Genomic DNA, 12,679 nt, shown 5'->3' with positions numbered 1-12,679 from the left:
TTTATTATTTCGTATACATTTATAAATAAAGATTTAACTTTTACAGACATTAATTTTTAAAGCAGTTTTTAAAAATATTTATTTTTGTGTGTGAGAGAGAGAGAAAGAGAGAGAGAATGAATGGGGGAGGGGCAGAGAGAAGGGAACAGAGGATCTGAGGCTGGCCCTGCGCTGGACAACAAAGAGCCCATGAGGGCTTGAACTCATGAACTGTGAGATCATGACTTGAGTTGAAGTCAGATGCTCAACCAACTGAGCCATACAGGCGCCCATGTTTATTTTTAAAAAGGGTTCTCATGTTGATATTTGGAGATGAAAATAGAGACTAAGAATTAGTTAAAATTTGTTGGGAATTTAACCCTACTGATTTAGGCTAAGCACAGGGGAAAAGAATCAGAAATGAGTAATTCTGATCAAAAAAAGTTGTAGAATCAATGTCCATTTTGAATTAGCACTTTTGTTTTATTAATGTATCTCAAAATAACTGAGTTCATAAATGGCTTCTTAAATAGAATTGTGTAATTCCTTTTTAAATTATTATTGTACATTATTATTTACATTAAGATTTCTGGCATATTTAACATACAAATATAGTTCTCAAAATATAGCTTCATATAATTTATATCTCTGCCTTAGAATACCATTTTAAAAGCTTCATCCTAGGAAAACATTGATCTGCAATTTAGCTTATGTTAAAAGATTGGAATAAAATTTCATACAGCCAATATTTCTCCAACATTGCAGAAAAATCACCTGCTGTATTTTCATTATGTTTTATGACAAAAGAAATCTCAGACCAGTGCAAAGCTGCGATGTAAAGAATGAGTTAAATACATTGTTTCTCATATTATTAGCAGTGATTTTACCTCTTGACCTTTCTTTTGAGATGTTTAGAATATTTGAGGCTGCTGATAATCATTTAATATTACTTCCTTCACATTGATTAAATATACTTCATACACCGCTGAACAATGAGTAACATTCAGTTCGGCTGTCCACTGAACTGCCTGTAAAGATGATAAAGTAAAAAATTAATCTTCAAAGTAAAGTCAAGCCTGAAATTGAAATCTTTGACGCATACACTTCATAATTAGCTCATTCAGCTAGATGTAAAATGTGAGGGTAATGCCCTTAAAGTAGTATATGACTTTTTTTAAACATCCAAAGTTAACACATAATTTTTGTCCCTTCCTGCATTTATCTTTCTACACTATATCCTTCAGTGTGGCTCAAAACTATATACATATTTTATCTTTTCACATTAATGTTTTAAAATGCGTAGTTCAATCAGGTAATCCAAACATAATTTGAGAGATTTGTTAATGTGGACTATTCCAGTGAAAGTATATGAAGCCCTCTGTTATATTCATGGAACAGCGTGCCCTAATTAATCAAGTATTCACTCTGTTCACTGCATAAATTAATTATTCCCAAATAATTAAAATACACTGGCATACACTTGACACTAACACTCTGCTAAACACACATTAATTTTTCTTGGTCGACTCAGAAAGTTTTCTACAGGATCCTCAATAGCCTTGTTTGCCCTCAGAGCTGTATGTAAGTACTGGTTAACAAAAGGTTCAAATGGAAAGATTTTAGCTAACCTTAAGGGGCAGATGCATTGCCCAGCTCCAAGGGCACTTTTCACATTGTATTCTATATAAATGGCAACCCAGAGTTGTGCAAAGTAGAAGTCCTGCTGTACTACTTTTAATATATCCAAGCTAAATATTTTTTCTTTCAGAAGAAATAAATGCTAGTGACATATAGGGGTTCATTACTTGCATTCACTTGAAAGGAAAGATAGTTGGGCTGTTTAGTGTCTACACACAAAATCAAGCTAGCATGATGAATACAGATTCCTTTTAACCAAATCCTATCCTAGTAGCGTGCTGTCCTTTAGTTACTTAATAAATCATTCTAGACAGTTTGAGAGGAATTTGTTGTTGCTAGTTCCTTCATTTACAAAGCCAAAGGAAGGTCAAATATCATTTGTTTATTACTGAGTTCATCATTATTCTTGATGAGTAACAAGATCTTGTCAATTCATCTTGAATAGTGGCTGTCAAACTCATATAAATTAAAACCATTATGATTTCAAGGTGAATTTCATCTCTCAGAATAGTAAGTTAAACACGGAAATTTTATAGTGTTTTTTTAAGGAATTGTAAGAAGAAAGGCTCAATGTGAAGCTATGTAATAAACTTTATATTTTTAATTTTTTTTATATTTTATGTATTTTTGGTAGACAGAGAGAGACAGAGCACAAGTGGGGGAGGGGCAGAGAGAGAAGGAGACACAGAATCTGAAGCAGGCTCCAGGCTCCAAGCTGTCAGCACAGAGCCCGATGTGGGGCTCGAACTCACAAACTGCAAGATCGTGACCTGAGCCAAAGTCAGTCGCTCAACCGACTGAGCCACCCAGGCACCCTATAAACTTTATATTTTTAGATAATTTTAATGAGTACATTGTTAGTAAGTTATGATCCCTGGACTCATTCAAGCACCTTCATACAGTGTTTAAGGGTCTTTATGATTTGTTCCTGTGTATTATTTTTCTAGCTCTGTCTGTTATCAACACTCTCTCCAATTCCCACTCTTAAATCCCTGCCACTCCCTAACACCTTCTGACTGCTTTAAAATTATAAAGGTCTTCTGGGAATGAGTTTGGATTTCATTTCTAGATGTTGACCCTAAACTTGACACTTCCCTTCCCACCCCTTAATTAGTTAGTTGTAGCTTGTTTCTCTACATTCTCCATTGCTTTGATCACTGTGGGCTTCTCCCCAACATAGCTCCTACCACTCTGTGTTGTGGTTATCTGCTTATGTTTCTACCCATGAGACAGAGAACAGGGACAATGTGTTCTTCATCCATATATGTGCTTTCTGCTATGGTCGGGTCATGGGACAGTGTGTTCTTGTCAATCAAATATTAAGCCATTTTATTCACCACATGATACAAGGCCCACAATAGGCCCTAAATTAGTGCTTATTGAATTCATTCATTTATTCATTCAGTCATCTATCCTTTTATTTATTATTAATTATATTTGATTACCATTTTTTGTGAATGAATGAATAACCATATTTGACCATATTTCTTTCACTTAATATTACATAGAGATTCTAAAACTATACCAGATAGTTTTCTAACTTAAAAATTTGAATAGTTATATATTAACAATTAAGCATTTTTTCTGTGATCATTATTATTCGCTTTCCAGTTTAAAAATTTTTAGGTTTGGATTGATAACATAAATAATATATGAATAAATATATGAGTATGAACAATATAGAAATAAAACATCATAGTCAAATGAATATACTCTGTACATTTTATTTAAAATTGATAAATTCACATCTCAGAATGTTCAGCATTATTAGAAGAGGATTAAAATACTGAAAATTCATTTTCTTACATAAATTGCTCATAGTATAAATTTTTATGAAGCTTAATACTTAATTACAATAGATTTTTTAAAGTTTATTAATTCTGAGAGAGAGAAAGAGCAAGTGTGAGGTGGGGGAGGGACAGAGAGAGAGAGAGAGAGAGAATCCCAAGCAAGCTCCTCACTGACAGTACCTAGCTTGATGCAGGGCTCAATCTCACCAACTGTGACATTATGACCTGAGCCAAGATCAAGAGTTGGATGCTTACTGACTGAGCCACCCAGGTGGCCCTTTAATTGCAATAGTTTTTGAAATCCCATTTTTTAAGAAGGCATATGATTTTAGGACAAATTATGATAAATTAAAACCTAATGATGTTTTCACATATTTAAAGATGAAATGTAATTGACAATGTATACTGACATATCAGTCAAATCTTGGATCATTTGTTTCAGAAATGTTGACACTGAAAGGAAAAAGAATGTGAAAAACTACAATACTAAATATCCTGTAACAGAAACAATCCAGACTGAATTTCACCAACTTTTGGAGAGGTAAATACTTACTATCCTAAATGCAAAGGTATTTTCCATTCCAATGCCTGAATAGTTACGTAAAACACATAACACAAAATACATATGTTATCTGTATAAGAAAGCTCTTGTTAACATAATGATTCTGGAGTCTTTAATCTGTGATATATATAAACTATGTGAGTTTATGATACTAGTGTTAGTTAATAAATTTTTGCTCCAAATTTCAAGGTCTGGCAATTTCCTTCCCCTTGCTTCTCAACTACCAATTCTGTAAATATAAATTAGTCCCACTTAAAAAAAAATCACAATTGTACAGCACTTTTCTTTGGTTTCTATTTGTTTGAATTGAGGTTAGTCGTTATCTACTTTAAACCAGTTTTTAATTGTCATCAATCCATCATATTTGTGAAATGCATTGTAACTTTTCTTTTGATGAATACTTTCCTACCAAAACAAGAGTTACTCCATAGAATTCGATAACTGTTTAAAGGCAGAACACCAGGTATAAACATTTTTAAAAATATGTCTTTTTTTTAGTTTATTTATTTATTTTGAGAGAGAGAGAGAGCACATGTGTGCACCAGGGATAGGCAGAGAGAGAGAGAGGGAGAGAGAATCCCAAGCAGGTTCTGCACTGACAGTGCCGAGTGTGGGGCTAAACTCACGAACTGTGAGATCACAACCTGAGCCAAAATCAAGAGTTGGACGCTTAACTGACTGAGCCACCCAGGCGCCCCCAAAATGTCTTGTTGAATATGAGGGGGAGGTCTTACAGAATGCAAGGAAGATTATGCTGGTTTTTTTTTTAATAATTCACTACAGATAGTTTTGATGATCGCTTCTTGTTGGTGGTAGTTCTTCCATCTCTAAGTGCTTCCATCTCAAAGGCAGATCTGGTAGTGTGACAATCTACTAAATCTACTAACATAGATTGTTTTTGTTGATACTTAAAGTTGTAGGTAACATGGAGTACTGAAAAGACTACTGGGTTGAGAGTCAAGGGGATTGATTTTAACCCCAGGTTTGCCAGTAACTAACTGGAAAACTTCAGCAAAGCACTCCCCTTCTTGGAGTCCCATTTTCCTCCTTGTTAGACAGGATTGGTTGAAGAGCTAAAAGGAAAGCATTAAAGAATTTGATTCTTTTCAGTATCTGTTATGTTCATGTCATGTACATCAACCGCCATTAGATATTCTGGTGGAAATTAAAAAAAGGGAGGGGAAAGACATTCCTTGCTCTCAGAAAACTCCTAACTTGTTGGGAAGACAGTTTGCTTAGTGAAACACTCAAAAAAAAAAAAGAAACAAACAACAAAAAAAAAAAACCACACGGGGCAGCATTTAATTGTGCAGAAGTGGAAATGATCAAGGGATCATTTTATACATGACCAGGAAGGGGAAAGAACCTGGGAGGGGCAGCTCTTAGGGGAAGGCCACATGGAGACGAGAGAAAAAGAAAAGATACAAAAATATGGAGATAAGAAGCAAGAAGATAAAGAAAAGAAGAAAGCATGTATCCATAGCTTCTGTGGGTTTTGTTACTGTTTTGAAATAACTGGAAGGGTGTGGTGGGGCTCCTGGGATGGGCGTCCAGGCGAGCTATTGGAGGAAGTCTCCACTATTGCAGATCAGACCCTGGAGACACAGTTGCTCCCTCCCACCCCTGCCCTCCTCTCCCAGGGCATCCTGTGTTGTAGTGAAATACAGCCCTCATGGAGCCAGCTCCACTTACTGCTCCTCTCTCGACTCAGTCCTGAGAAAGCACAGAGATAAGACTCTGCTTTTCTGGACTCCCTGTAAATCTGAATAGGCCATGTGGTTGCCAGTCCTAACTCCTGGTGTGTAAGTCAGAGGACCTTGGTTCTAGGACCTTTGCCTCCACATGACAGAGAAACCCTGGGCCACTTGCGAGCATCCGGCCTCAGTCTCCCCATTCTTTAGATCTAGTGTGTCATTATTCTATGATGATGGCCTCTCAGGAGGCCGTACAATGTTGTGAACGACTCAGATGTAGGTCGGAATTTCAGCTCTCCTCCTTGCTAGCTATGTAACCTTGGGCAAGGCAGCTCACCTTCAGGCTCAGTTTCCTCATCAGTGAAATGGGCCTCTCAGAAATGGTGTAAGAATTAGGTGAGAGTAGACATGAAATGCTTGCAGTGCTTGATCCATTTGAATAATGTGTTGCTGACATTTTATGTGCCCGGTGCTTTACCAATATCCACACATGTAATCTGTAAAACATCACTGTGAGATGAGTACTGCCATATCTGTCTTTTACTGATGGGGCAAATGAGGCTCAGAGAAATTAAGTGACTTCTTTGAAGTTAACATAGCCACTATAGGAGGGCTGGGATTTGAACCCAGGCAATGTGGCTCCAGAGTCCACACTCCTTATTAGGCACTTAACAGCCAATTCTTTTCTTCTCTCTCCATTTATGTAGGCTGGCATGTGACTTAGAGGAATTAAATACAGAGGAAACAGCTTATCCCAGTCCTCTCTAACCCACCTACATGGGCCAATTAAATTCAGCACTATTAAAACCAGGGTTTCAAAAAAGGAAGGGAGATTTACCAACCACCCATCCCTTCTATTCTCCCACTCATTGTCCTAAAACAGGATATTGCCATAGTCCAAATGTTCTCCAGGAAAATGTGAGTGGGATCAGATACGATAATGGTAACTCTTCTTAGGTTATGCTATAACTGCCTGGACCCACAAAGATATCCATTTAGGGAAAGTAGAAGAAATCGGGTCGAGTCTTTGGGCAGCAAAGAAAGAATCAGACACATCTTGTGGCTGGGGACTCAATCTTCCTACAGTTCTCTCCCACTCCCTCCCCAGCAACTCCTGTGGATGAGAAATGTGGCCAGGCCGGTCCATCAGTTTCCGGAGCTGTGACACGAGGTGTATTTCCTTCCAAGACCTCTCAGAGAAATGGAGTGCCTAATTATCTGCTCAATTGCTTTATCCCATCTGAGGATATAAAATTGAGAAATATTCTTCATACAGCTCAGCCTTCCTGATGAGCACAAAGTCACTTCTCATTCACTTACTATAGATAGTGCATTCTAATATAAACTATATGTAGCAAGAATCTTTTATACTTAATTGTTGCAAAGGCAGGATCACCTCAACAGTTTTCTCAATAGCCGCCATATTCCTTAAACTCTCCCTCCTCTTCCCACAATCCCGCCTCCTTGCAGCTATCCTGAACTGGCTGGGTAATTTCCAGCCTCTCGTGCCTTCAGTCCATCTTCCACCTTTCTGACAGTTAACTTTCTAAAGAGCAGATCTGATAACACCACATTTCTTTCCTCTCACCTGAATGACTTCCTGCTGTTCATGGGATAGAGTACAAATTAATTAGTCTGGTATCTTAAGTGCTTTCCGTGTGTTCCTGTCTTCTTTTCTAGCTTCGTCTGGCTCCTGCTCCTCCCTGTGCCCTCAAGTCCAGCCATACGAAACTTCTCAAAGTCCTAACCCTTCTTGACAAACTCCTATTCACCTGTCAAAGACCAACCCAAAGGCCACTTCCTTAGATACAGGCTCCCTGGAGGAATTCATTGTGTTGTTTTTCCCGGGTTCTCACAGCACCCTGGCCAGGTGCCTGTGACAGCACCCAGCCCTTTGTATTATACTTCAGTTGCTGACCTGTCTCTCCCCTGACTAGATAGGGAGCTCCTCAGGAAACGGGAAAACATGCATTCATTTTGACAGCCATAGGGCAGGTCAAATGCTTGTTTGGGGCCTAGGAGGTGGAAATCACTGTTTTAATGTTTAACCAGGCTAAAAGTCCCTATTTGAAAGGGCGTTAAAGGGCTATAGAGATCACTTCTAATGGAGGGAGATGAGGAGCTGCTTGGTGATGGATATGACTCTGGGGAAAGAATATAACTTCAGTAGAGAAAGCAAGGAAAGTGTTTTAGGTAGAAGGAAGAGCATGAGAAAAACAAAGACACAGATAGAAAGTATAGGGGCATATTGAAGAATGGAGAATCAGGAATAATATGCCTGCTTATTTGTTGATCGTGCCCAGCAGTGTGCTAAGCACTTCTCAAAATCAACCCTTAATCTTCACTAAAACCCTGGAAGATGAGAAATGTAGGCTTAGAGAGGTTAAATAATTTGCCTAAGTCCCCCAGCTTGTATAAGGAGAATGAGACTCCAAGAGCCTGATGGGCTGCAGGGCCTACCTCTTGACTGTCTCCACAGGTCTGCAGCACGAGTAGTTGTTAAAGACTTGATTTCTCATATTTTCTCTCTTCTTTGCCGGAAGCCTCCTGTATACAAGATGAATTTTTGTGTCTCTTACTACAGGTGCACCGAAATTTTAAATTTACCCTCTGCAGCTCGGAGATTGTTCAATGAAAAGGGAAAGGAAATCTTTGCCCTAAAAGACCTCCGAAGGGACGAATTGGTAAGGACATGAATGTGAAACTGGAAATGTTACTCTACACATACAACTAAAAGACAAATGTTTCAAAATGTGAAACTTCAGACATTTACCACTTCCCCCCTTATTTTCTCTCAGAATTGTCCTCACCCAGCAACCCTCAGAAAGTAACACTGATCACTAGCTGTTGAGAGCTTACCATTAGGCATTATCCTCAGGGCTTTCTGAAAATGAGCTCATTTAATGCCCATCACAGCCCTGTGGGGTGGATGCCCTCACCACCCATTTTATAAATGAAGGTGGAGGCGGGGAGAAGACCAGATTATTAACCACTTGTAATTTCTGTCTTCTACTCTGCAGGAGATCCTCTCCTCTTTTTGAGGCCTTCCAAATGTAGTTGTTTAGTGATTTCTTACTAAGTGATAATTTCACTTTTTCAGAAAAAAAATTGTATCTAGTGTTTCACATGCCTTATTTGGGTGGCTGGAGAAGGCTAAGAAGAAGGACTTTAGCAGCCCACTGTTATGGGATGGGAGTTGAGGTATCAGTTCGAAAAGAAAACCTGCCTGACTGATGCCTGAAATTCTTTGAGCAGAGAACCAAGCTCACACCATATTATCAGAAGTTAACTCAGGCTCTGAATGCAAAGACCTCTTGAGAGAATCTTTTCTTTTAATGTTTGTTTATTTTTGAGAGGGGGGAGGGGCAGAGAGAGACAGGGACAAAAGATCCGAAGCAGGCTCTGCACTGACAGCAGGAAGCCCAATGCCAGGCTCGAACTCACGAAATGAAACTAGAGATCATGACTTGAGCCACTTAACCGACTGAGCCACCCAGGTGTCACCCCCTCCCCCTCCACCACCCCTTGAGGGAGTCTTAAACTGAAGTACCAGTGACCAATATCAGAAGCAGCATGACAGAGGGGAAAGTCCATGTCCTTGGAGTCTGGTAGATAGATCTCTTTTGAATTCCACTTCTCTCACTTCCAAGGTTTTAGTTTGTTGGTTTTCCTCTCCTTTGCTGCTGTGTTTATTCATTGTGTTATTGCAGAAAGAATTAGGTGGATTGCATTAGACCATATGATACAAAAAGATAAAGGGAAGGGAAGGAAAAGTCTCTGAGGCCACCGAGGTGAAGGGAGGTAGGATGAAGTTGGGAGTGAGTGTTATAAGATCCTGTATATTTGCTAGAAACAAACCTGTCACTTGCAGCCAACATAGAGATGGAAACATCAACAGTTGCATGATCAAGTGTGTACAGAGGAGAAAAGGAAGGCTGTTGTTCAAAAAGAAGTCTTCGAGAAAGTTGTCCCTGGGTCGTCATGCAGAGAATGTGTATAATCACCAGTGTGGGACCATGGAAGTGGCAGCACTGAGTGTCATTTTTCTTCTTAACTGAATGTTCTGCATATATCACCCTGTTTTTTCTTACTTCAAAGAAATATGAATTCATTTAAGACAGACATAGAAGCAACATGAAGAACAGGTATGATCTGTAATCTGAGCATCTAGAAATAACCACATTAACATATGACAGGTTCATCCATACCAGTCAGTCATTGTCAAACTTTTTCTGTAAAAGGTTAGTTTATAAATATTTACAAACCATATGGTCTCTATCGAAACATCACCTCTTGCCACTGTATGCACAAAAGCAGTCACAGCATGTACACGAATGGGCCTAACTATGTTCTAATAAAACTCTATTTACAAAAACAGGCAGCAGGCCAGATTTGGACCTCAGCCCTAGTTTACAAACCCCTGATCCCTCCCTCCCTCCCTGTGTCCCTCCTTTCCTTTCTTTCTTCTTTCCTTCCTTCCTTTAACAAATTATTTATAACTTTATTTTGAAAAATTACAGAGTTACAGGAAGTTGCAAAGATAGTATGGAGAAGTACTTTTTTTCCTTAGTATAAAACCCTTGAGATCTTTCAAAGTTGTTAGGTTTATCAATAGTTTTGCCTTTTTATCACTGAGTATATGTCAATGGTGTCACAGTTTGCTTAACCATTTGCCGATTATAGGACATTGTGTTTGTACTTTGGGCTGATTTGGGCGATTACAAATAATCCTGCTGTGAAGAGTTGTACATGGGATCAGAGACTCATTTCTTTGCTAGGTATATGTTTCATGTGGAGAACATTGGATCAATCCTGATGTGTCCATTGCTCAGCAAAAGAAGCAAATCTTCCTGAGGAACTTAGCATCAGATATTTCTAAAATTCAAACTTTCTGCAGCATACATAAGATAGAGGGTAAGCATTGGGATTATTTACCATAAAATATATTGCCAAAATTAAATACTTGATTCTGCCTTTTTTTAATCCGTGCTTGTTTAAATAGGTCATATTTCACCCCTATATCCTGCTGTTTAGCTCTTTAAACTAATGTATGTATTTAACAGGATTGCATATTTTCATTCACACTACACAATGATGTGCAAAGAAAGTGTAATTTATTTCGTCTTTAACAAATTCAGTCTTCCAGGGGTGCCTGGGTGACTCAGTTGGTTGAGCGTCCGACTTCGGCTCAGGTCATGATCTCCTGGTTTGTGAGTTTGAGCCCCACATTGGGCTCTGTGCTGACAGCTCAGAGCCTGGAGCCTGCTTCGGATTCTGTGTCTCCCTCTCTGCCCCTCTCCCACTCACACTCTGTCTCTGTCGGTCTCTCAAAAATTAATAAATGTTAACAAAATAAAAAAAAAAGAAAAGTAAAACGAATTTAGTCTTCTTTGTCTTCCATTAAGGAAAACATAAAATGTCCGATCAGGTTTAAATTTTGGCCCATCCAACTAATTTAAATTGTCTCTTTAGGGAGAGCTTTCATATTTCCCATTCCCCAGAGTCTCCCTCAGTTCCTCTCTCAGATAGAAGGGAAGAACTTGGGGGACAGGGTGTCTTGCTTTCTGGGTCTTGCTGGCTGATATTCATGGCTGGGTGACCATGTTCCATTCCTTTGGCCCAGACAATGCTTTGGATGGGAGGTGCTTCCTGCCTGACCCAGCCTTTCTGCTCTCTCTGCCCCTCTGAAGCCTGGCTGTGTCTGAGTGGTCATCTCTGAAATCTTTATTACAAGACCCCTTCACCCCTCCTTGGCAACTACTTCTGGAAACCTTCCCAGCATGACTGTCGGTACATCTTGGGTCATGGCCACACCCCTCAGAAACAAGATCCAGGTTGATACAACTGTACCTCAGATTGGAGTGGTGAAGGCAACTTGAGAGGTGACTCATCACAGTGTTCTCAACAATGAACAGTGTCCTCAGTGTTTCCTTGGTGTAGCGTAGATACCTGAAGTGAAGCCTGTAGGGGGAATCATGATACCCAGTGCTGTTTTTCTGCTTTCCTCTGTCTTCTGTCTTAAATGCCCTCAGGCCCAGAAATGGTAGGTTTTCTCCAAGTCAACCTTGATGTTAAAGCTTTGATATGCTCAGTGGGAGCTAACAGTGTTTAGAAAAAACCTAAATCATGACAGTGTCATCCTGATTGACATGGCCTTTGTCTTATGGCAACATGCTGTACTTGAGTGTCACACTATCTTTGTATTTTGCTTTCCTTTTGTAACATTTCTTATCAACTTATGGTCCTCCTCCTTCCCTTAAGGCTACCCCAGGAACTAGGACAAAGGTCCTATGTATAGAACGACAAAAGAGAAAAATCACTAATATAATTTAAAACATTTCCCTGTTACATATATTGAATGCTGTACAGTAAGTTTTGCATGCAGCTTTCAAGGCTTTGGGGACTTCCACTGAGGAATTTAGGATCCTAGAGAATGATCTAGAGATATATATGTAAATAATATGCCCATTTGAAAGGCTAGAATTTACAATAACTAACTAAATAACTAACATTTTTTTGGAAACACCTATTTTTTAGTACTTTTTTTTCCTTAGGCACTTTTTAAATCGAAAGTTAATTGATATATGGTGTTGTATTTGTTTCAAGTATATAATATAGTGATTTGATATTTGTATACATTATGAAATGGTCACTGCAATAAATCTAGTTACCATTTGTCACCATACAAAGTTGTTACAATATTATGATGATATTCCCTATGCTGTACATTACATCCCCATGTCTTCTTTATTTTATAACTGGAGATTATACCTCTTAATCCCCTTTATCTATTCCATCCACCCTTCTACCCTTCTGACAATTATCAGTTTGTTCTCTGTATCTGTGAGTCTGTTTCAGTTTTGCTTTGTTTATTTTTTAGATTCTACACATGTCTTTCTCTCTCTGCCTTATTTTATGTAGCATTATACTCTGGAGGTACATCCATGTTGATGCAAATGGCAAGATCTCATTTTCCATGGCTGCATAATATTCCTTTGTGTGTGTACGCACATGCA

The 12,679-nt window shown here is 38.7% G+C and overlaps 1 protein-coding gene across 1 annotated transcript in view; it reads left to right on the top strand.

Annotated features, from left to right (window-relative positions):
• Positions 1-12,679, top strand: part of LOC115525350 (doublecortin domain-containing protein 1-like) — a 256,343-nt gene that overhangs the window by 178,173 nt on the left and 65,491 nt on the right. Inside the window, 3 exon segments of the mRNA XM_032594846.1 lie at positions 3,850-3,948; positions 8,248-8,347; positions 10,442-10,577. Of these exon segments, the coding sequence (XP_032450737.1) occupies positions 3,850-3,948; positions 8,248-8,347; positions 10,442-10,577 (335 nt within the window).

This window comes from Lynx canadensis, chromosome D1 (assembly GCF_007474595.2).
Source record: "Lynx canadensis isolate LIC74 chromosome D1, mLynCan4.pri.v2, whole genome shotgun sequence".
NCBI classification, from domain to species: Eukaryota; Metazoa; Chordata; class Mammalia; order Carnivora; family Felidae; genus Lynx; species Lynx canadensis.
This window is presented reverse-complemented; position numbering and strand designations above follow the sequence as displayed.